The 21,347-nt window shown below is 55.5% G+C and overlaps 2 protein-coding genes across 2 annotated transcripts; both read left to right on the top strand.

Annotated features, from left to right (window-relative positions):
* The first annotated feature begins 2,208 nt into the window (after positions 1-2,208).
* Positions 2,209-6,422, top strand: LOC133278188 (coiled-coil domain-containing protein 183-like). Its single transcript, XM_061470715.1, has 12 exons — positions 2,209-2,313; positions 2,688-2,849; positions 2,973-3,077; positions 3,257-3,379; positions 3,765-3,893; positions 4,034-4,094; positions 4,175-4,275; positions 4,562-4,791; positions 5,113-5,272; positions 5,413-5,532; positions 5,781-5,877; positions 6,313-6,422. Exons 1-12 carry the CDS (start codon positions 2,209-2,211, stop codon positions 6,420-6,422), a joined length of 1,503 nt encoding a protein of 500 aa, XP_061326699.1.
* A 5,360-nt stretch (positions 6,423-11,782) lies between these two features.
* LOC133278187 (coiled-coil domain-containing protein 183-like) lies at positions 11,783-15,996 on the top strand. The gene is made up of 12 exons (XM_061470714.1): positions 11,783-11,887; positions 12,262-12,423; positions 12,547-12,651; positions 12,831-12,953; positions 13,339-13,467; positions 13,608-13,668; positions 13,749-13,849; positions 14,136-14,365; positions 14,687-14,846; positions 14,987-15,106; positions 15,355-15,451; positions 15,887-15,996. The coding sequence occupies exons 1-12, from the start codon at positions 11,783-11,785 to the stop codon at positions 15,994-15,996; spliced, it is 1,503 nt and encodes a 500-aa protein (XP_061326698.1).
* The last annotated feature ends 5,351 nt before the right edge of the window (positions 15,997-21,347 follow it).

Raw genomic sequence — 21,347 nt, 5'->3', positions numbered from 1 at the left:
CTGTCTGGGTTGCAGGGCTGAAGTTGAGCAAATGGAGGAGGGTGATGGTTGGGGTGAAGGTGTTGAGCTCCTCTGCTGCCTGAGGATCCACCCCTGAACCCAGTGTGCAGCTCATCTAAAGCCTACAGGCTATGTGGGGAGAAAAAACAAGTATCTCTTCTGGAGCACTTAGCAGCTTGCAATCGCATGTGCTGCTTCCGCCTTACACAGAAAGGCAAGCACACAAATAGCCCTCGCTTCCTCTGGTGTAAAGCAGCCTCCTCTCCCAGGGAAGGAAAGCAATGAAACTACATCAGCATCCTCCACAAAACACCCGAATGCCCAAAGCAGCCAAGATCCAGCTCAGAAATAGAGCTCTAGTGTGTGAGGTGCTTTGATACCGCAGTGTGTGCGTGTGCTTGTGCACGGGAGCTCTGAGCGCGGAGTGGTTGTGTGCACCCTTTATAACTGCAGGTGAGCGCTGGGCTTCCCCTAAAGGCATGGAAAGGGACCACACTTCTCCTTAGCATGCCAAGAGGTTGGAAAGCTAGAAATGGGAATTTCCCCCAATGGGAATGGTGCTCCACAGTGCAGGTCGTGCAGATGCTCTGTGCAGAAACCCTACTGGCTGAGCTCAGTGCCTCCGAGCAGATGCGGCGCATGCTACCACACCAGCACTCGCCCGCCTCACAGATGTCTTTGCTTAATAAGCAGCTTTTAGCCTTGTGCTGTGGGTCATCCCAGGTCTGAGTGCTTCAAAAATGGAATGGACCATGTAGGCCCGCACAAGCCAAAGGGATTTGCTGGCACTGGGGAGCTCCAGTCCAGTGCTTGACTGGGAGGTGGGTTTGGGGGGCCTTTTAAAGTCAAAAGTGAAACGGAGATTCATGAACCACTTTATCCGATTTAAAATGCTTTCTCTTGCCCCCAATGTAATCTACGTGTTTAAATTTTGCCTCGGAAAGGTTAGGGGCGTAATTCCTGTATTTGGCACGTGGACGTGGCCTCCGTGTGGAGATCTCTACATGCATGGCCAGACTGGGGAGATTCCTTGGGTGTACAAACCCTTCCCTGCTTGTCTTTCAAGCGACCACTTCTTCATGCAGGCTTGATGAAGCACTAGAGATAATCGTGTCGGAATTTAGCTTGTCACTGGCTATTAGCGCTAACATGCCATTTATAAATCTGCAAAGGAGATGCTGAGTAAGAGCCTCAGAGGGTATTTCTTAACCCCCTTAGCACAACAGGATGGCTGTAGGTAAAAGACCCCGCATTACAGAAGCTTGATCTCGGCTGAAGTACAAGCTTAGTGCTGGGAAGGCCATTTCCTCCAAAGTCTTTTTCTGCAGCTCTCTGGTAGTGGGATCTTGATGGTATTGACCAACAAACAAGTGTACGTGCTTGCATTTCGTGTCCCGTTTGTAGGTGAGCAAGAGCATACGGTGAGCATCCGAATAAATAATCAGTATTGAGAGCTGGTTGGTTCTTGCCCGTGTCAACAGGAGCGTAACTCCCTGCGCGGCTGTTTCCTGACCAATGAGCTGACCTTTCCAAAGGGACATGTCCAGGCAGCAAGAGGCTGCTCTTGCTCCGTTGCTGTGGTTACGGCCCGGCAACAGTTCCCAGGGCGTAGGGAGCTCAGCTCCATGTTGTGGTTACAGCCCTGCGACAATTATGAGGACGTAGGTTGCTCAGCTCCGTTGGCTTGGCCACAGCTCTGTGACCCTTGCAGCGGGCAGTAGAACTGCAGTGGCTGCTGCGTACACAGCGGGGCTGGAGAGCCGAGGCAGGAGCAGCGGCATCATGCTGGGCCAGAAGACGAACCTCAGCAAGCGCATCCGTGAGATGCGTGCCAGCATAGCCTTGCAAGGTGCTGCCCCGTTGGCTTTGCGTTATGGGCTGGGCCAAGTAGGGGGCTTTTGGTCCCCGCATCATCCTGCATGGTACCAACAGCTCCTCAATGTCCTGCAGGGCAAGCAAGGAACTTGTACAGCAAGCCACAGGAAGAGAAGTTCACGCAGAACGTGGAGCGGCTGCCCCAGCTGCGAGAGGCGGTGCAGGAGGATATCTATGTCCTGGGCCTTGCCCGCAAGGTACCGGCAGGTCCCATTTGCTGCCTCCGTGACTGTGACTCTGCTGGACGTGCAGAGCTAGCTTCTCCACTGGTCCTGTCCAGGAGCAGGGAGTGCAGGGCAGCAGGAGGCTGGGACCATCCCCAGGCTGGCAGTGATGTGTTCTCTGCCCTTCTTCTGCCCACAGCATGAGCTCACCATCGCTGAGGCTTGCGGAGCGGAGCAGCCCTTGGGCATTGCTTTGGCCAGTAAGCCGTTGGAGGTAATAGCAGAGTCCAGCGGGGCCAGGCTGCTGGCAGTGGGCTGGGGTTCAGGGGATGCTCAGAAGGAGCGGTTGGAGGGAACAGGCAGCTGGTGCCAGCACCACGACAGCCCCGCAGGGCTGGTGCAGTGAGACACGGGGCGTCCATGAGCGGTCCCGTGGGACCCTTTGCACTGCAGGACCCATCAGTGTCCTCCCCTAGCACCCTGAGCAGGTCCTTTGCCCCAGCAGAGCTCCTGTCCCGCCAAGGGAGCGAGCAGGTCCCAGCATCCCCAGCTCTACCTTGGCAATGAGTTTTGCAGGCAGGACCCCTTCTCCCGTGGGCGCCCAGCGAGCCCTGCCTCCAGCCTGGCAAATGCTCACATCCCATGCAGGTGGCCCGGGAGAAGCTCCGGGCTGAAGTCTGTCGCCAGGTGAACACATGCAACATGCTGCTGTACCAGGTGGAGCAGCGGAGCCGGGCCAAGGAGCGGCTGCAGAGGCGGCTGCAGCAGCTGCAGGATGTCCAGAGGGCCGAAAAGCAGCAGCAGGCACAGGTGCCAGGGCCCCTCCCTGGGGTGGCAGCACCCGTGGGGGGTTTCAGTCAACCCTGCCCCCCTGGGTGGGCACTGGTCTCAGTAGATGGGCTCACCCCTTGTCTCCAACCTTCTCTGCCCCAGGTGGTTCGTACCCTGGAGGGCAACATAGAGAAGATGCAAACAAAAGTCCGCGCTGGGCAGAAGGTGACTGCCCTGTACGTGGCGGTGCGGGATGCCCTGAGGAAGGTGAGCTCATCCTCACCGTGCCGTTGTCTCACCCGCTCCCCCTGCAAAGGCACTGAAGGGCCCAAGGGGCTGTGCTGGTGGGACACCCTCCTGCAGGAGGTCCTCCTGCTCCCCTCCACCTTCTGTCCCAGCACAGGGCACCCCTGGGACTCAGTGGGCTCTGGCTCCCCGTGTCCCAGGAGCTGGCCCACCTGCCTCTGCACCTGGACCTCCTGAGTGAGACGGCCGAGCTGCAGCATAGGGAGGTGGAGGACATGGAGCTCATGGCCTCGCGTGGGCTCAGAGCTGCTCGTGGAGCCGAGGTGAGACCATCGTCCAGGGCACCTCAGGGTGCTTTCCTGCCCTCCAGAGCCCACACATGGCACCAGACGGCCGTGCTGCTGAGTCTTCCTTCCTTCAAGAAAAAGCAAGACTGAGCTTGGCTTCCCCGCAGCACCCAGATGCCTCCATAGCTCCTCCTGTGTCTGGCTCTTGGGCCGGGCTGCCCTGAGCTGGGGACAGCTGCCTGAAGCCCTGGCCACGGGGAAGGTGGCGTTCTCCATTCTCTAGCTGGCCTTGCTCACTTTCCTTCCCAGGCTGTTTACAGGGGGTAGGGGGTGGCATTTTTGATGCTGGCCATGCCAGGCTTAGAAGCTCACAGAGGTCCGCTGGAGCTTTGGGAGCCACTTCTCTTCTGCTCTGCTCCAGGAGCGCATGGTCAGGACGAAAACCCAGGTCCTTGCAGAGAGGGAGCTCAGGCTCCGCACCCAGGCTGCTCAGAAAGAGCCCAGAGACGGAGGCTGGCTCAAGGAAGCAAAAGAAAGGGCTCTGAAAACGGTGAGCTGGGGGACCCCGGCACATTCAGGGTTGCCGGCATAGGGCGGGCATCAGTGCCCAGCCTGCCATGGGTGAGGGGCTGCAGGGCCAGCTCCCCCAGGGTGCCAGCAGCTCAGGGGTGACGATGAACATCCTTGCAGCAAGCCAAGCATGACCTCAGCAGGGACTTCCTGAGCCTGCCCGCAGAGGACCCAGTGGTGGGTGAGTGCCTGTCAGGGTGCAGGGGGGGGATGCAGGCGCAGCCGCAGGCATCCTTCCCTGCCACAACCTTTCCACCGCAGCTGCCAAACTGGAGGCCACCAAGTACCAGCTGCAGCGGGAGGCCTACGTGAGGGAGAAGATAGAGGAGGCCAAGGATGTGGTGCAGTGCTCCCGCCTCTGGGTGAGGTGAAAAGCCATCTCTGGTAGAAGCTGGGGCTGCTCCAGCCCCAGGGAGCTGAGCCTTGTCTGCTCACCTTGTTCCATGGCAGGGTTATCTGCTCTCCTCTGTCCCCAGAGCCCCCCAGGGCCCCTCTTGTACAGGCAGGGCTGGAACTGCTTTGCTCCACGCCATGAACTTGCAGTGCTTCCTGTGGTTCCTGGTGCAGAAACCTCCCCAGGAGCACGGCCCAGATCCTGTACCCTGCAGGAGTGCCCTGGGCTGAGTCCCTGTGCTCTCCCCCGGCCAGGACATCCCCATCAGGCTCCAGGCACAGCAGAAGTCCCTGCTGGAAATGGAGCAGTACCTCACAAGGTGCAAGGAGAAGAAGCAGGAGCTGGAGAAGGCAGTGAAGGAGCTGGAGATGCAGCGCGATGAGCTGAAGTTTCGCCGGCCCCCAGACACAAGCAGGTGCTGCTGGCCTCCGGACACTCATGCCAAAGGGGCCGGCACCCTTAGGGGCAGGGGGACACGTGCATGGCAGGTGTCCCAAGAGGGCAGCCCTTCCTTTGTCACCCTGCGGCTGCCCACCCCTCCCGCACTGGGAGGCTTTCTGAGCAGAGTGCTGCCCCAGCTCTGGTGCTGGCAGAGCACGCAAAGCTCCTGCGCTGGCAGCAGGAGGAGCCTTGCTCCTTGCCTGGCATGGGAAGTGGGAGCAGCAGCAGCGTGGGGTTGAGTTGCAGGCAGCATCTCTGCTCTGCGCTTGGGGGCAGGGGAGAAGCTGGGCAGCAGCTTTTGCAACAGCTTTGGGGTGTCTGCACCCCTGTGCCGTTGTATGGATGTGACCGTGGTTGGCTCCAGGGGGCTGGTGGAGGAGCTGAGGACGAGGCTGCAGCGGGAAGAGGCTCGGCTGGAACAGGGGCGAGCCCAGCTGCTGAGGAGCCAGGAGACGCTGCTGGACTTTGAAAACGCACTTGACAACCTCTTCGTCCGGCTGCGGGGCATCACCGTGCCTGGCCAGGTACCCGCCCAACGCTGGGCTGAGCAGAGCCCAGGCTCTGCTTGGTGCTGCAACGGCACCGTGTGGTGACACTTGGTGCAGCGACCATCACCCCAAGGGGCTCGTTCTCCCCACCAAGGCTGTTCCCTCTCTGACTCCAGGAGCATCCTGTCAAGGCCATGGCAGTGGACGAGAAGCTCCGGCAGTGTGAGCAGAAGCTGCAGTACCTGGTGCAGCGGGTGGCTGACCTGCCCCCCTCCAGCCACAGCGAGGATGATGAGGTGCACGGCGGCTCCATCCCTGCTGCGCTCTTTGGGGACCCGCACAGGCTTTCCCGGGTGGCCCGTGCCAAGCCATCCTCCCAGCTGGAGGATGGAGGTGCTCGAGGGAAGAGCCACGGAGCAGCTCAGGCCCAGGTGGCCCCGGGCTCTGTGGGGTGTTCCCTACCAGGGGCACATGGAGCTTGGGCACCCCTTTGCTTGTAACACCCGCCTCCCCTTCAGCTATGAACACAGCCTCTCTTTCACAGACTTTTGTGAAGGTCAGGCAGCTGCTGGAGGAAACCCTCATGGCCGATCCACGGAACCGGAAGGTTTCCTTGGAGGACACGGGCGTGGGGCTCCAAGGTAGGAAAGGGGACACATCCCACGGCAACTGCCCCAGCCAGCCCCTGCCTCCTGGCATTTCTGGCTGTCCTTGCCCATCTCCCACTGTCCCAGCAGAGCCCAACCCAGGAGTTGCTGCAGGCGTTGGGGCTGACCGCGCTTGGCTCCAGGCCTTTGAGCATAGTGCTGGTTTTCTGTGTGCATGTGGGAGACTGGAGGCAGATGGTGGCTTGGGGAGCGTAGAAGCACCACAGGAGCAAGGGGGGATGCTGTGGTGCAAGCGGGGAGAGCCTCGTCTTCAGAACCACTTGGCTGTGAATCTTCTTCACAGCCAGGGCTTGGCTCTGCCAGTGGCCTCCTCCTATGGGAGCTGCCGGCTCCTCCTGGGGACACAGGCACAGCAGAGGCAGCCCCACAGACCCTCCCCAGCCCGCTCCTCTCCGCTCTCTCCTCCAGACGATTTTGATATCCCTGACAACCACAGTGGCCTTGTCCTCACCAGAGAAGCCATCAAGAAGCAAGGGCTGGACTTGATCGAAAGCAAGAAGAAAAGCAAGAGGAAGTAGCCGTTGCTCCCCGAGACCTGGGGATGCCCCAGAGCACCCGTTGTGCACTTTTGCCTCCTGTTAATAGAGGAGATGTTTTTCATTCCATCGGATGCGCTTGGTGGGCTTTGTGTGACTGCAGGTGTGGGGATTCTATTGCCAAAACGTAGCACAAGCTGTGGTTTTGAAAGGAAGCTCCAGAAGGAGCATGATGTGCCAGTGACCACGTGGAATGGAGCGTCCCAGAACCAAGAGCCCAACAGGTACTTTCTTCTGCAATCACACTGCAGAAGACAACCCACCCATCTCCTGCCCCTGTCCTGTTCTCATGTGCTTACCGCAGCCAGGGGGGTGAGCTGAACTTCTAGGAACTACATCATAGATAGCCTGCATAGAAGAGCCAAAATTAAAACACCCAATGCCTCCTCCCACAACAGTGTGCCAGGACAAAAAGCTCTTGCTGGGCATCACCTACACATGGTGAGCACCAGATAAGCCCCACCGACACGCCAACCTGCCCTTTCTTAGCCACCCAAAACTCCATCCCTCCACATGGAAGGGAACCAAGGAAAAGCTAGGGTGGAATGTGGGCATTGGCAGCAGCAGAATGGGAGGAAGCCCTGGGGTGGTGAGGCAGCAGGAGGCCTGTGCGAGAGGACCGCCGCTCCCCGGGGCTGAGGGACTGAGGAGCAGTGGGTCTGGACCCCAGCTGGGCACACTGTCCCCCCCACCACAGTGGGGCGGTCATTGGCATCCATGAGGAATGGCTCAGGGAGATCCGAGAGGAGCCCAGATGTAAGCGGCGAGGAGAAGCAGACAGGCCAACCCAATACGGGTGATAAGCAACTTCTAGTTTATTTGTGACGCAGTTCACACATATATAGGAGTGGTATTCAGCCACTCCTTCTTGGCATAACAGTATTGGTTAGCCCCCACAGCTTCCTCCACATTCTCCTCCCAGGTCCGGTCTCCGGCCACCTGTGGGGGCCACCCCCTGCCTTGCTTGCACGGTCCTCCAGAACTCTATGGTCCTGCTCTTAAGAGTCATTCTGCAACAATTCCCCCCTTTTTCTTTGTGCAAGCAAGGCATTATGGGTTATTCTGTTCACCTGTTTTATCACACAACTATAAACAAGCCTAATAGCTACGATGATTAACCTAACAAGGATACATAAGTGCAATACTTTTAAACAGTGTTTGACTCAACCTGTAATGCCCCGTGAAGACAACCATCTAGTTATTCTTAGGATATTGCTCATTTCCTATTGCTGGGTAAGCTGAGCCAGGGTTCTCAGCTGTGCGTACATCGAATTAGCATAATCAGAGACTCATACAACACATTCCATCAAACTCTTCACATCCATGTCCCTGTTCCAACAACAAAAGGTTCTGCAGTGTTGCATGTCTTACAGAGTCAACATTAAAACAAATCAGGAATTGCCTTCGATGTAGAATTGTCTGCTTAGCAACTCAGCAACCCAGTCTGCTTAGTTGAGCTGAAGCACTTACAGTGATTTGGCATATTATGATTGGATCCATGTTTTGAAGACCCTCAGTGACTAACATATAATCGGTTAAACACAGGTGTGAGAACTCAACCCTGAAAGCTTGCCAACAGTCCACAGTTCTCATTAGCTTGGTGAATTCCAGCCTCTTATCTTGCTTGCTTAAGCTTCCTCGGGCCTCCCACGGCCCCGCGGTATCTTTCAGGACCATTCAAAGTTTATGTACCAATTACCCATTCTCCTGTGAGAACACTGTCTCCACATCTTCCCCCTTTTGTTTTCTCCAGTAACGAGTCGCTACTACAGCAAGGCACACATAAATTTACATTAGCAGAGTAACTATTACAGGGTGCAGCAGCATGTCGAAGATGCTGATGGCAGTGAAGGACTAGCCAAAGAAATTTCTTACCAGTGGAATTCTCCCCCCCCTTAATTTGTTCCATCACCTCCTTTATAACACTACCATTGTATTAAAATTTTTCTAGCTTTTGCCTTAGCATTTTCTAGCAGCTACTGCAAATTTCCATACTCTAACATCTCTTTTACAAGTGACAAATCTATACAATACAAGGTGCAGTTTCTTATTAGCAACTAGCTAGTAAATACAGGTGGTTTTATACACAAAATCACAACCTCTAATAATAACTACTTTACAAGCACACATATTCAGGATGTTACTTTTCAGTTGCCCCCAAGTGATGTTTTGCAGTCATTCGTTTTTCTCTTCCTCTATCTCAGTCTGCTTGGGGTATTCACGGTCAGCTCCTGTAGCTGAGGCATCAGGTTTATCCATTCGTCTGTCCAGCTCATGGCAAGGCTTGACAAACTTTGCAGGCAGTCACCATGGACCTGTAGGCAGGAGGACACAAATATACCCCCTCCCCCAGGTTATCAGTTCTTCAGTTCTTGAGAAGTAGACAGGTTAGACAGGTTAAGTGCAGCATCATTACTCTCTCTCTCTCCCCCTCTTTTCTTTTCTTTTTTTTTTTTTTTTTTAGTCCCTGCAAAAGCCATCATTACTCCCACTACAGTCCCACGTACAGAACGTGGCACAAGGACCCTGTGGAGACTAACAGCAAACCAGCTCCGAGAAGGAGAAGCATCATTGCAGTGAGAGGTGGCAGGCTCAACCTTAGCGGGGGTCCCCGCAGAGGCTCCGCCTCCCCCACATCGTATGAGGCTTGGGCTTTTATACCGACCAAAATGCACACTCGTTCCGACACAGGTGGCCAGCCTGTGCTGGAACAAGTGGCTAGCAGTATCTACAGAGGTCTCCAAGGGTTGATAGAAACCTGGACATACTTATATTTACCAACTTCTAGTACATGAGTATCACAGAGAAACTGTATGGGCTCTCCCTGTCAATTGCAAGAAAAAATCATAACATATACAGCTTGAGTATAAGAGGATTTTAACGCATACGTGGTCACCGTTTGTCAGGCCTCCTTAACTATTTTGAGATCAAGAGCTTCCCACTCTTTAGCCCCCTGCTGTGTAGTAAACACAGGATATGCCAAGATGCCCATTGCAGAAAATTCCCCAGTAATGTTCACCTCTTTGGTTACCCATTGTTACAACAGAGCGTCTCCAGGGCCAGTAAGTCTGAGCAGACCGACCCGGGAGATGAAGAGTCAGGGTCTGGAAGCAGAGGATATAAATCTGGCTCGGATTCAGGGGATTCGGGGGCTGATCCTGCGCCGAACTCGGGGTCTCCGTTGCTCGCAGCTGTGTCTTTCTTATCAGATGTCTCTCGTTCGGTATGTGGCCATCTGCAGACCTGGCTCCTCCGTGACTGAGTTAAAAATCTTTTCACTCTGGGGCATAGTGGGCTGGAGAGGCTCGCGGTTCCTTTAAATCTCCCGCTCGCGCATGATCCCTATTTTCTACTGCGTGCTTCAAAATGGCGCCGCAATCGGTCCGGCGCCGAGGCACCGCCCTCTTTCTTTCGGATTCCTCGACTTTTATCATGCGTGTACCTTCTAATATACTTTCTCTGTCCTTTTCAAAGTCCCTGCTTTCGGAACTGGGGTGGTGGGGGAGCAGGGGGTTACACCTCCTCCGCGGCACCTTCTGATGGAGGGGGAGAAAAGGGGGGGGGGAAACCCTGTGCTCCCGCGAGTTGGGGTGGGGGGGAACGAGTTGTAATCTTCCCCCGGTTTCAGCCGACCGGGGACGTCTGTTCCTAGTTTCTCCGTTGCTACCGCAGCAGTTTTCTTTTCTGCCTTGTATCTTTTTATACAGTTCATTACTTCCCTCCGTGGTTTACCGAGTTTCTTTGCCTTTTTATAATCATTAAGCACTGAGTCAAATAGTTCATCACCAAACTTTTGCCACTCACTCTCCTCAAATATTGTATTAGGATCTGCAAAAAAAATCTCTTAGCCTTCCCTACAGCCACTAGACCTGCTAGCTGCTTTAGAGTCTCAGGCTCAATTCCCCGCTTTTCTAAAAAGCACTGTAAAAAGTTAAGGGCTCAGTTCCCCGCTGCCGTTGTCGAAGCCGAGTTTTGCTGAGGGACAGTGAAACGGAGATTCATGAACCACTTTATCCGATTTAAAATGCTTTCTCTTGCCCCCAATGTAATCTACGTGTTTAAATTTTGCCTCGGAAAGGTTAGGGGCGTAATTCCTGTATTTGGCACGTGGACGTGGCCTCCGTGTGGAGATCTCTACATGCATGGCCAGACTGGGGAGATTCCTTGGGTGTACAAACCCTTCCCTGCTTGTCTTTCAAGCGACCACTTCTTCATGCAGGCTTGATGAAGCACTAGAGATAATCGTGTCGGAATTTAGCTTGTCACTGGCTATTAGCGCTAACATGCCATTTATAAATCTGCAAAGGAGATGCTGAGTAAGAGCCTCAGAGGGTATTTCTTAACCCCCTTAGCACAACAGGATGGCTGTAGGTAAAAGACCCCGCATTACAGAAGCTTGATCTCGGCTGAAGTACAAGCTTAGTGCTGGGAAGGCCATTTCCTCCAAAGTCTTTTTCTGCAGCTCTCTGGTAGTGGGATCTTGATGGTATTGACCAACAAACAAGTGTACGTGCTTGCATTTCGTGTCCCGTTTGTAGGTGAGCAAGAGCATACGGTGAGCATCCGAATAAATAATCAGTATTGAGAGCTGGTTGGTTCTTGCCCGTGTCAACAGGAGCGTAACTCCCTGCGCGGCTGTTTCCTGACCAATGAGCTGACCTTTCCAAAGGGACATGTCCAGGCAGCAAGAGGCTGCTCTTGCTCCGTTGCTGTGGTTACGGCCCGGCAACAGTTCCCAGGGCGTAGGGAGCTCAGCTCCATGTTGTGGTTACAGCCCTGCGACAATTATGAGGACGTAGGTTGCTCAGCTCCGTTGGCTTGGCCACAGCTCTGTGACCCTTGCAGCGGGCAGTAGAACTGCAGTGGCTGCTGCGTACACAGCGGGGCTGGAGAGCCGAGGCAGGAGCAGCGGCATCATGCTGGGCCAGAAGACGAACCTCAGCAAGCGCATCCGTGAGATGCGTGCCAGCATAGCCTTGCAAGGTGCTGCCCCGTTGGCTTTGCGTTATGGGCTGGGCCAAGTAGGGGGCTTTTGGTCCCCGCATCATCCTGCATGGTACCAACAGCTCCTCAATGTCCTGCAGGGCAAGCAAGGAACTTGTACAGCAAGCCACAGGAAGAGAAGTTCACGCAGAACGTGGAGCGGCTGCCCCAGCTGCGAGAGGCGGTGCAGGAGGATATCTATGTCCTGGGCCTTGCCCGCAAGGTACCGGCAGGTCCCATTTGCTGCCTCCGTGACTGTGACTCTGCTGGACGTGCAGAGCTAGCTTCTCCACTGGTCCTGTCCAGGAGCAGGGAGTGCAGGGCAGCAGGAGGCTGGGACCATCCCCAGGCTGGCAGTGATGTGTTCTCTGCCCTTCTTCTGCCCACAGCATGAGCTCACCATCGCTGAGGCTTGCGGAGCGGAGCAGCCCTTGGGCATTGCTTTGGCCAGTAAGCCGTTGGAGGTAATAGCAGAGTCCAGCGGGGCCAGGCTGCTGGCAGTGGGCTGGGGTTCAGGGGATGCTCAGAAGGAGCGGTTGGAGGGAACAGGCAGCTGGTGCCAGCACCACGACAGCCCCGCAGGGCTGGTGCAGTGAGACACGGGGCGTCCATGAGCGGTCCCGTGGGACCCTTTGCACTGCAGGACCCATCAGTGTCCTCCCCTAGCTCCCTGAGCAGGTCCTTTGCCCCAGCAGAGCTCCTGTCCCGCCAAGGGAGCGAGCAGGTCCCAGCATCCCCAGCTCTACCTTGGCAATGAGTTTTGCAGGCAGGACCCCTTCTCCCGTGGGCGCCCAGCGAGCCCTGCCTCCAGCCTGGCAAATGCTCACATCCCATGCAGGTGGCCCGGGAGAAGCTCCGGGCTGAAGTCTGTCGCCAGGTGAACACATGCAACATGCTGCTGTACCAGGTGGAGCAGCGGAGCCGGGCCAAGGAGCGGCTGCAGAGGCGGCTGCAGCAGCTGCAGGATGTCCAGAGGGCCGAAAAGCAGCAGCAGGCACAGGTGCCAGGGCCCCTCCCTGGGGTGGCAGCACCCGTGGGGGGTTTCAGTCAACCCTGCCCCCCTGGGTGGGCACTGGTCTCAGTAGATGGGCTCACCCCTTGTCTCCAACCTTCTCTGCCCCAGGTGGTTCGTACCCTGGAGGGCAACATAGAGAAGATGCAAACAAAAGTCCGCGCTGGGCAGAAGGTGACTGCCCTGTACGTGGCGGTGCGGGATGCCCTGAGGAAGGTGAGCTCATCCTCACCGTGCCGTTGTCTCACCCGCTCCCCCTGCAAAGGCACTGAAGGGCCCAAGGGGCTGTGCTGGTGGGACACCCTCCTGCAGGAGGTCCTCCTGCTCCCCTCCACCTTCTGTCCCAGCACAGGGCACCCCTGGGACTCAGTGGGCTCTGGCTCCCCGTGTCCCAGGAGCTGGCCCACCTGCCTCTGCACCTGGACCTCCTGAGTGAGACGGCCGAGCTGCAGCATAGGGAGGTGGAGGACATGGAGCTCATGGCCTCGCGTGGGCTCAGAGCTGCTCGTGGAGCCGAGGTGAGACCATCGTCCAGGGCACCTCAGGGTGCTTTCCTGCCCTCCAGAGCCCACACATGGCACCAGACGGCCGTGCTGCTGAGTCTTCCTTCCTTCAAGAAAAAGCAAGACTGAGCTTGGCTTCCCCGCAGCACCCAGATGCCTCCATAGCTCCTCCTGTGTCTGGCTCTTGGGCCGGGCTGCCCTGAGCTGGGGACAGCTGCCTGAAGCCCTGGCCACGGGGAAGGTGGCGTTCTCCATTCTCTAGCTGGCCTTGCTCACTTTCCTTCCCAGGCTGTTTACAGGGGGTAGGGGGTGGCATTTTTGATGCTGGCCATGCCAGGCTTAGAAGCTCACAGAGGTCCGCTGGAGCTTTGGGAGCCACTTCTCTTCTGCTCTGCTCCAGGAGCGCATGGTCAGGACGAAAACCCAGGTCCTTGCAGAGAGGGAGCTCAGGCTCCGCACCCAGGCTGCTCAGAAAGAGCCCAGAGACGGAGGCTGGCTCAAGGAAGCAAAAGAAAGGGCTCTGAAAACGGTGAGCTGGGGGACCCCGGCACATTCAGGGTTGCCGGCATAGGGCGGGCATCAGTGCCCAGCCTGCCATGGGTGAGGGGCTGCAGGGCCAGCTCCCCCAGGGTGCCAGCAGCTCAGGGGTGACGATGAACATCCTTGCAGCAAGCCAAGCATGACCTCAGCAGGGACTTCCTGAGCCTGCCCGCAGAGGACCCAGTGGTGGGTGAGTGCCTGTCAGGGTGCAGGGGGGGGATGCAGGCGCAGCCGCAGGCATCCTTCCCTGCCACAACCTTTCCACCGCAGCTGCCAAACTGGAGGCCACCAAGTACCAGCTGCAGCGGGAGGCCTACGTGAGGGAGAAGATAGAGGAGGCCAAGGATGTGGTGCAGTGCTCCCGCCTCTGGGTGAGGTGAAAAGCCATCTCTGGTAGAAGCTGGGGCTGCTCCAGCCCCAGGGAGCTGAGCCTTGTCTGCTCACCTTGTTCCATGGCAGGGTTATCTGCTCTCCTCTGTCCCCAGAGCCCCCCAGGGCCCCTCTTGTACAGGCAGGGCTGGAACTGCTTTGCTCCACGCCATGAACTTGCAGTGCTTCCTGTGGTTCCTGGTGCAGAAACCTCCCCAGGAGCACGGCCCAGATCCTGTACCCTGCAGGAGTGCCCTGGGCTGAGTCCCTGTGCTCTCCCCCGGCCAGGACATCCCCATCAGGCTCCAGGCACAGCAGAAGTCCCTGCTGGAAATGGAGCAGTACCTCACAAGGTGCAAGGAGAAGAAGCAGGAGCTGGAGAAGGCAGTGAAGGAGCTGGAGATGCAGCGCGATGAGCTGAAGTTTCGCCGGCCCCCAGACACAAGCAGGTGCTGCTGGCCTCCGGACACTCATGCCAAAGGGGCCGGCACCCTTAGGGGCAGGGGGACACGTGCATGGCAGGTGTCCCAAGAGGGCAGCCCTTCCTTTGTCACCCTGCGGCTGCCCACCCCTCCCGCACTGGGAGGCTTTCTGAGCAGAGTGCTGCCCCAGCTCTGGTGCTGGCAGAGCACGCAAAGCTCCTGCGCTGGCAGCAGGAGGAGCCTTGCTCCTTGCCTGGCATGGGAAGTGGGAGCAGCAGCAGCGTGGGGTTGAGTTGCAGGCAGCATCTCTGCTCTGCGCTTGGGGGCAGGGGAGAAGCTGGGCAGCAGCTTTTGCAACAGCTTTGGGGTGTCTGCACCCCTGTGCCGTTGTATGGATGTGACCGTGGTTGGCTCCAGGGGGCTGGTGGAGGAGCTGAGGACGAGGCTGCAGCGGGAAGAGGCTCGGCTGGAACAGGGGCGAGCCCAGCTGCTGAGGAGCCAGGAGACGCTGCTGGACTTTGAAAACGCACTTGACAACCTCTTCGTCCGGCTGCGGGGCATCACCGTGCCTGGCCAGGTACCCGCCCAACGCTGGGCTGAGCAGAGCCCAGGCTCTGCTTGGTGCTGCAACGGCACCGTGTGGTGACACTTGGTGCAGCGACCATCACCCCAAGGGGCTCGTTCTCCCCACCAAGGCTGTTCCCTCTCTGACTCCAGGAGCATCCTGTCAAGGCCATGGCAGTGGACGAGAAGCTCCGGCAGTGTGAGCAGAAGCTGCAGTACCTGGTGCAGCGGGTGGCTGACCTGCCCCCCTCCAGCCACAGCGAGGATGATGAGGTGCACGGCGGCTCCATCCCTGCTGCGCTCTTTGGGGACCCGCACAGGCTTTCCCGGGTGGCCCGTGCCAAGCCATCCTCCCAGCTGGAGGATGGAGGTGCTCGAGGGAAGAGCCACGGAGCAGCTCAGGCCCAGGTGGCCCCGGGCTCTGTGGGGTGTTCCCTACCAGGGGCACATGGAGCTTGGGCACCCCTTTGCTTGTAACACCCGCCTCCCCTTCAGCTATGAACACAGCCTCTCTTTCACAGACTTTTGTGAAGGTCAGGCAGCTGCTGGAGGAAACCCTCATGGCCGATCCACGGAACCGGAAGGTTTCCTTGGAGGACACGGGCGTGGGGCTCCAAGGTAGGAAAGGGGACACATCCCACGGCAACTGCCCCAGCCAGCCCCTGCCTCCTGGCATTTCTGGCTGTCCTTGCCCATCTCCCACTGTCCCAGCAGAGCCCAACCCAGGAGTTGCTGCAGGCGTTGGGGCTGACCGCGCTTGGCTCCAGGCCTTTGAGCATAGTGCTGGTTTTCTGTGTGCATGTGGGAGACTGGAGGCAGATGGTGGCTTGGGGAGCGTAGAAGCACCACAGGAGCAAGGGGGGATGCTGTGGTGCAAGCGGGGAGAGCCTCGTCTTCAGAACCACTTGGCTGTGAATCTTCTTCACAGCCAGGGCTTGGCTCTGCCAGTGGCCTCCTCCTATGGGAGCTGCCGGCTCCTCCTGGGGACACAGGCACAGCAGAGGCAGCCCCACAGACCCTCCCCAGCCCGCTCCTCTCCGCTCTCTCCTCCAGACGATTTTGATATCCCTGACAACCACAGTGGCCTTGTCCTCACCAGAGAAGCCATCAAGAAGCAAGGGCTGGACTTGATCGAAAGCAAGAAGAAAAGCAAGAGGAAGTAGCCGTTGCTCCCCGAGACCTGGGGATGCCCCAGAGCACCCGTTGTGCACTTTTGCCTCCTGTTAATAGAGGAGATGTTTTTCATTCCATCGGATGCGCTTGGTGGGCTTTGTGTGACTGCAGGTGTGGGGATTCTATTGCCAAAACGTAGCACAAGCTGTGGTTTTGAAAGGAAGCTCCAGAAGGAGCATGATGTGCCAGTGACCACGTGGAATGGAGCGTCCCAGAACCAAGAGCCCAACAGGTACTTTCTTCTGCAATCACACTGCAGAAGACAACCCACCCATCTCCTGCCCCTGTCCTGTTCTCATGTGCTTACCGCAGCCAGGGGGGTGAGCTGAACTTCTAGGAACTACATCATAGATAGCCTGCATAGAAGAGCCAAAATTAAAACACCCAATGCCTCCTCCCACAACAGTGTGCCAGGACAAAAAGCTCTTGCTGGGCATCACCTACACATGGTGAGCACCAGATAAGCCCCACCGACACGCCAACCTGCCCTTTCTTAGCCACCCAAAACTCCATCCCTCCACATGGAAGGGAACCAAGGAAAAGCTAGGGTGGAATGTGGGCATTGGCAGCAGCAGAATGGGAGGAAGCCCTGGGGTGGTGAGGCAGCAGGAGGCCTGTGCGAGAGGACCGCCGCTCCCCGGGGCTGAGGGACTGAGGAGCAGCGGGTCTGGACCCCAGCTGGGCACACTGTCCCCCCCACCACAGTGGGGCGGTCATTGGCATCCATGAGGAATGGCTCAGGGAGATCCGAGAGGAGCCCAGATGTAAGCGGCGAGGAGAAGCAGACAGGCCAACCCAATACGGGTGATAAGCAACTTCTAGTTTATTTGTGACGCAGTTCACACATATATAGGAGTGGTATTCAGCCACTCCTTCTTGGCATAACAGTATTGGTTAGCCCCCACAGCTTCCTCCACATTCTCCTCCCAGGTCCGGTCTCCGGCCACCTGTGGGGGCCACCCCCTGCCTTGCTTGCACAGTCCTCCAGAACTCTATGGTCCTGCTCTTAAGAGTCATTCTGCAACAATTCCCCCCTTTTTCTTTGTGCAAGCAAGGCATTATGGGTTATTCTGTTCACCTGTTTTATCACACAACTATAAACAAGCCTAATAGCTACGATGATTAACCTAACAAGGATACATAAGTGCAATACTTTTAAACAGTGTTTGACTCAACCTGTAATGCCCCGTGAAGACAACCATCTAGTTATTCTTAGGATATTGCTCATTTCCTATTGCTGGGTAAGCTGAGCCAGGGTTCTCAGCTGTGCGTACATCGAATTAGCATAATCAGAGACTCATACAACACATTCCATCAAACTCTTCACATCCATGTCCCTGTTCCAACAACAAAAGGTTCTGCAGTGTTGCATGTCTTACAGAGTCAACATTAAAACAAATCAGGAATTGCCTTCGATGTAGAATTGTCTGCTTAGCAACTCAGCAACCCAGTCTGCTTAGTTGAGCTGAAGCACTTACAGTGATTTGGCATATTATGATTGGATCCATGTTTTGAAGACCCTCAGTGACTAACATATAATCGGTTAAACACAGGTGTGAGAACTCAACCCTGAAAGCTTGCCAACAGTCCACAGTTCTCATTAGCTTGGTGAATTCCAGCCTCTTATCTTGCTTGCTTAAGCTTCCTCGGGCCTCCCACGGCCCCGCGGTATCTTTCAGGACCATTCAAAGTTTATGTACCAATTACCCATTCTCCTGTGAGAACACTGTCTCCACATCTTCCCCCTTTTGTTTTCTCCAGTAACGAGTCGCTACTACAGCAAGGCACACATAAATTTACATTAGCAGAGTAACTATTACAGGGTGCAGCAGCATGTCGAAGATGCTGATGGCAGTGAAGGACTAGCCAAAGAAATTTCTTACCAGTGGAATTCTCCCCCCCCTTAATTTGTTCCATCACCTCCTTTATAACACTACCATTGTATTAAAATTTTTCTAGCTTTTGCCTTAGCATTTTCTAGCAGCTACTGCAAATTTCCATACTCTAACATCTCTTTTACAAGTGACAAATCTATACAATACAAGGTGCAGTTTCTTATTAGCAACTAGCTAGTAAATACAGGTGGTTTTATACACAAAATCACAACCTCTAATAATAACTACTTTACAAGCACACATATTCAGGATGTTACTTTTCAGTTGCCCCCAAGTGATGTTTTGCAGTCATTCGTTTTTCTCTTCCTCTATCTCAGTCTGCTTGGGGTATTCACGGTCAGCTCCTGTAGCTGAGGCATCAGGTTTATCCATTCGTCTGTCCAGCTCATGGCAAGGCTTGACAAACTTTGCAGGCAGTCACCATGGACCTGTAGGCAGGAGGACACAAATATACCCCCTCCCCCAGGTTATCAGTTCTTCAGTTCTTGAGAAGTAGACAGGTTAGACAGGTTAAGTGCAGCATCATTACTCTCTCTCTCTCCCCCTCTTTTCTTTTTTTTTTTTTTTTTTAGTCCCTGCAAAAGCCATCATTACTCCCACTACAGTCCCACGTACAGAACGTGGCACAAGGACCCTGTGGAGACTAACAGCAAACCAGCTCCGAGAAGGAGAAGCATCATTGCAGTGAGAGGTGGCAGGCTCAACCTTAGCGGGGGTCCCCGCAGAGGCTCCGCCTCCCCCACATCGTATGAGGCTTGGGCTTTTATACCGACCAAAATGCACACTCGTTCCGACACAGGTGGCCAGCCTGTGCTGGAACAAGTGGCTAGCAGTATCTACAGAGGTCTCCAAGGGTTGATAGAAACCTGGACATACTTATATTTACCAACTTCTAGTACATGAGTATCACAGAGAAACTGTATGGGCTCTCCCTGTCAATTGCAAGAAAAAATCATAACATATACAGCTTGAGTATAAGAGGATTTTAACGCATACGTGGTCACCGTTTGTCAGGCCTCCTTAACTATTTTGAGATCAAGAGCTTCCCACTCTTTAGCCCCCTGCTGTGTAGTAAACACAGGATATGCCAAGATGCCCATTGCAGAAAATTCCCCAGTAATGTTCACCTCTTTGGTTACCCATTGTTACAACAGAGCGTCTCCAGGGCCAGTAAGTCTGAGCAGACCGACCCGGGAGATGAAGAGTCAGGGTCTGGAAGCAGAGGATATAAATCTGGCTCGGATTCAGGGGATTCGGGGGCTGATCCTGCGCCGAACTCGGGGTCTCCGTTGCTCGCAGCTGTGTCTTTCTTATCAGATGTCTCTCGTTCGGTATGTGGCCATCTGCAGACCTGGCTCCTCCGTGACTGAGTTAAAAATCTTTTCACTCTGGGGCATAGTGGGCTGGAGAGGCTCGCGGTTCCTTTAAATCTCCCGCTCGCGCATGATCCCTATTTTCTACTGCGTGCTTCAAAATGGCGCCGCAATCGGTCCGGCGCCGAGGCACCGCCCTCTTTCTTTCGGATTCCTCGACTTTTATCATGCGTGTACCTTCTAATATACTTTCTCTGTCCTTTTCAAAGTCCCTGCTTTCGGAACTGGGGTGGTGGGGGAGCAGGGGGTTACACCTCCTCCGCGGCACCTTCTGATGGAGGGGGAGAAAAGGGGGGGGGGAAACCCTGTGCTCCCGCGAGTTGGGGTGGGGGGGAACGAGTTGTAATCTTCCCCCGGTTTCAGCCGACCGGGGACGTCTGTTCCTAGTTTCTCCGTTGCTACCGCAGCAGTTTTCTTTTCTGCCTTGTATCTTTTTATACAGTTCATTACTTCCCTCCGTGGTTTACCGAGTTTCTTTGCCTTTTTATAATCATTAAGCACTGAGTCAAATAGTTCATCACCAAACTTTTGCCACTCACTCTCCTCAAATATTGTATTAGGATCTGCAAACAAAATCTCTTAGCCTTCCCTACAGCCACTAGACCTGCTAGCTGCTTTAGAGTCTCAGGCTCAATTCCCCGCTTTTCTAAAAAGCACTGTAAAAAGTTAAGGGCTCAGTTCCCCGCTGCCGTTGTCGAAGCCGAGTTTTGCTGAGGGACAGTGAAACGGAGATTCATGAACCACTTTATCCGATTTAAAATGCTTTCTCTTGCCCCCAATGTAATCTACGTGTTTAAATTTTGCCTCGGAAAGGTTAGGGGCGTAATTCCTGTATTTGGCACGTGGACGTGGCCTCCGTGTGGAGATCTCTACATGCATGGCCAGACTGGGGAGATTCCTTGGGTGTACAAACCCTTCCCTGCTTGTCTTTCAAGCGACCACTTCTTCATGCAGGCTTGATGAAGCACTAGAGATAATCGTGTCGGAATTTAGCTTGTCACTGGCTATTAGCGCTAACATGCCATTTATAAATCTGCAAAGGAGATGCTGAGTAAGAGCCTCAGAGGGTATTTCTTAACCCCCTTAGCACAACAGGATGGCTGTAGGTAAAAGACCCCGCATTACAGAAGCTTGATCTCGGCTGAAGTACAAGCTTAGTGCTGGGAAGGCCATTTCCTCCAAAGTCTTTTTCTGCAGCTCTCTGGTAGTGGGATCTTGATGGTATTGACCAACAAACAAGTGTACGTGCTTGCATTTCGTGTCCCGTTTGTAGGTGAGCAAGAGCATACGGTGAGCATCCGAATAAATAATCAGTATTGAGAGCTGGTTGGTTCTTGCCCGTGTCAACAGGAGCGTAACTCCCTGCGCGGCTGTTTCCTGACCAATGAGCTGACCTTTCCAAAGGGACATGTCCAGGCAGCAAGAGGCTGCTCTTGCTCCGTTGCTGTGGTTACGGCCCGGCAACAGTTCCCAGGGCGTAGGGAGCTCAGCTCCATGTTGTGGTTACAGCCCTGCGACAATTATGAGGACGTAGGTTGCTCAGCTCCGTTGGCTTGGCCACAGCTCTGTGACCCTTGCAGCGGGCAGTAGAACTGCAGTGGCTGCTGCGTACACAGCGGGGCTGGAGAGCCGAGGCAGGAGCAGCGGCATCATGCTGGGCCAGAAGACGAACCTCAGCAAGCGCATCCGTGAGATGCGTGCCAGCATAGCCTTGCAAGGTGCTGCCCCGTTGGCTTTGCGTTATGGGCTGGGCCAAGTAGGGGGCTTTTGGTCCCCGCATCATCCTGCATGGTACCAACAGCTCCTCAATGTCCTGCAGGGCAAGCAAGGAACTTGTACAGCAAGCCACAGGAAGAGAAGTTCACGCAGAACGTGGAGCGGCTGCCCCAGCTGCGAGAGGCGGTGCAGGAGGATATCTATGTCCTGGGCCTTGCCCGCAAGGTACCGGCAGGTCCCATTTGCTGCCTCCGTGACTGTGACTCTGCTGGACGTGCAGAGCTAGCTTCTCCACTGGTCCTGTCCAGGAGCAGGGAGTGCAGGGCAGCAGGAGGCTGGGACCATCCCCAGGCTGGC

Source organism: Pezoporus flaviventris, unplaced genomic scaffold (genome assembly GCF_033815535.1).
Source record: "Pezoporus flaviventris isolate CSIRO_AGI_PZ_B2104156 unplaced genomic scaffold, CSIRO_AGI_Pfla_v1 ptg000063l, whole genome shotgun sequence".
NCBI classification, from domain to species: Eukaryota; Metazoa; Chordata; class Aves; order Psittaciformes; family Psittacidae; genus Pezoporus; species Pezoporus flaviventris.
The sequence above is the reverse complement of the archived record's forward strand: the minus strand, read 5'-3'. Positions and strand labels throughout refer to the sequence as shown.

Bases quoted from the DNA above. Each gene is read 5' to 3' on its own strand.
- LOC133278188 (XM_061470715.1), top strand. From the start codon at position 2,209: ATGTGTTCTCTGCCCTTCTTCTGCCCACAGCATGAGCTCACCATCGCT. The intron at 3,894-4,033 runs GTGAGCTGGGGG...ACATCCTTGCAG, and splicing joins AAGAAAGGGCTCTGAAAACG to CAAGCCAAGCATGACCTCAG. The intron at 4,095-4,174 runs GTGAGTGCCTGT...TTTCCACCGCAG, and splicing joins CGCAGAGGACCCAGTGGTGG to CTGCCAAACTGGAGGCCACC.
- LOC133278187 (XM_061470714.1), top strand. From the start codon at position 11,783: ATGTGTTCTCTGCCCTTCTTCTGCCCACAGCATGAGCTCACCATCGCT. The intron at 12,954-13,338 runs GTGAGACCATCG...GCTCTGCTCCAG, and splicing joins GAGCTGCTCGTGGAGCCGAG to GAGCGCATGGTCAGGACGAA. The intron at 14,366-14,686 runs GCAGGTGTCCCA...GGTTGGCTCCAG, and splicing joins GGCAGGGGGACACGTGCATG to GGGGCTGGTGGAGGAGCTGA.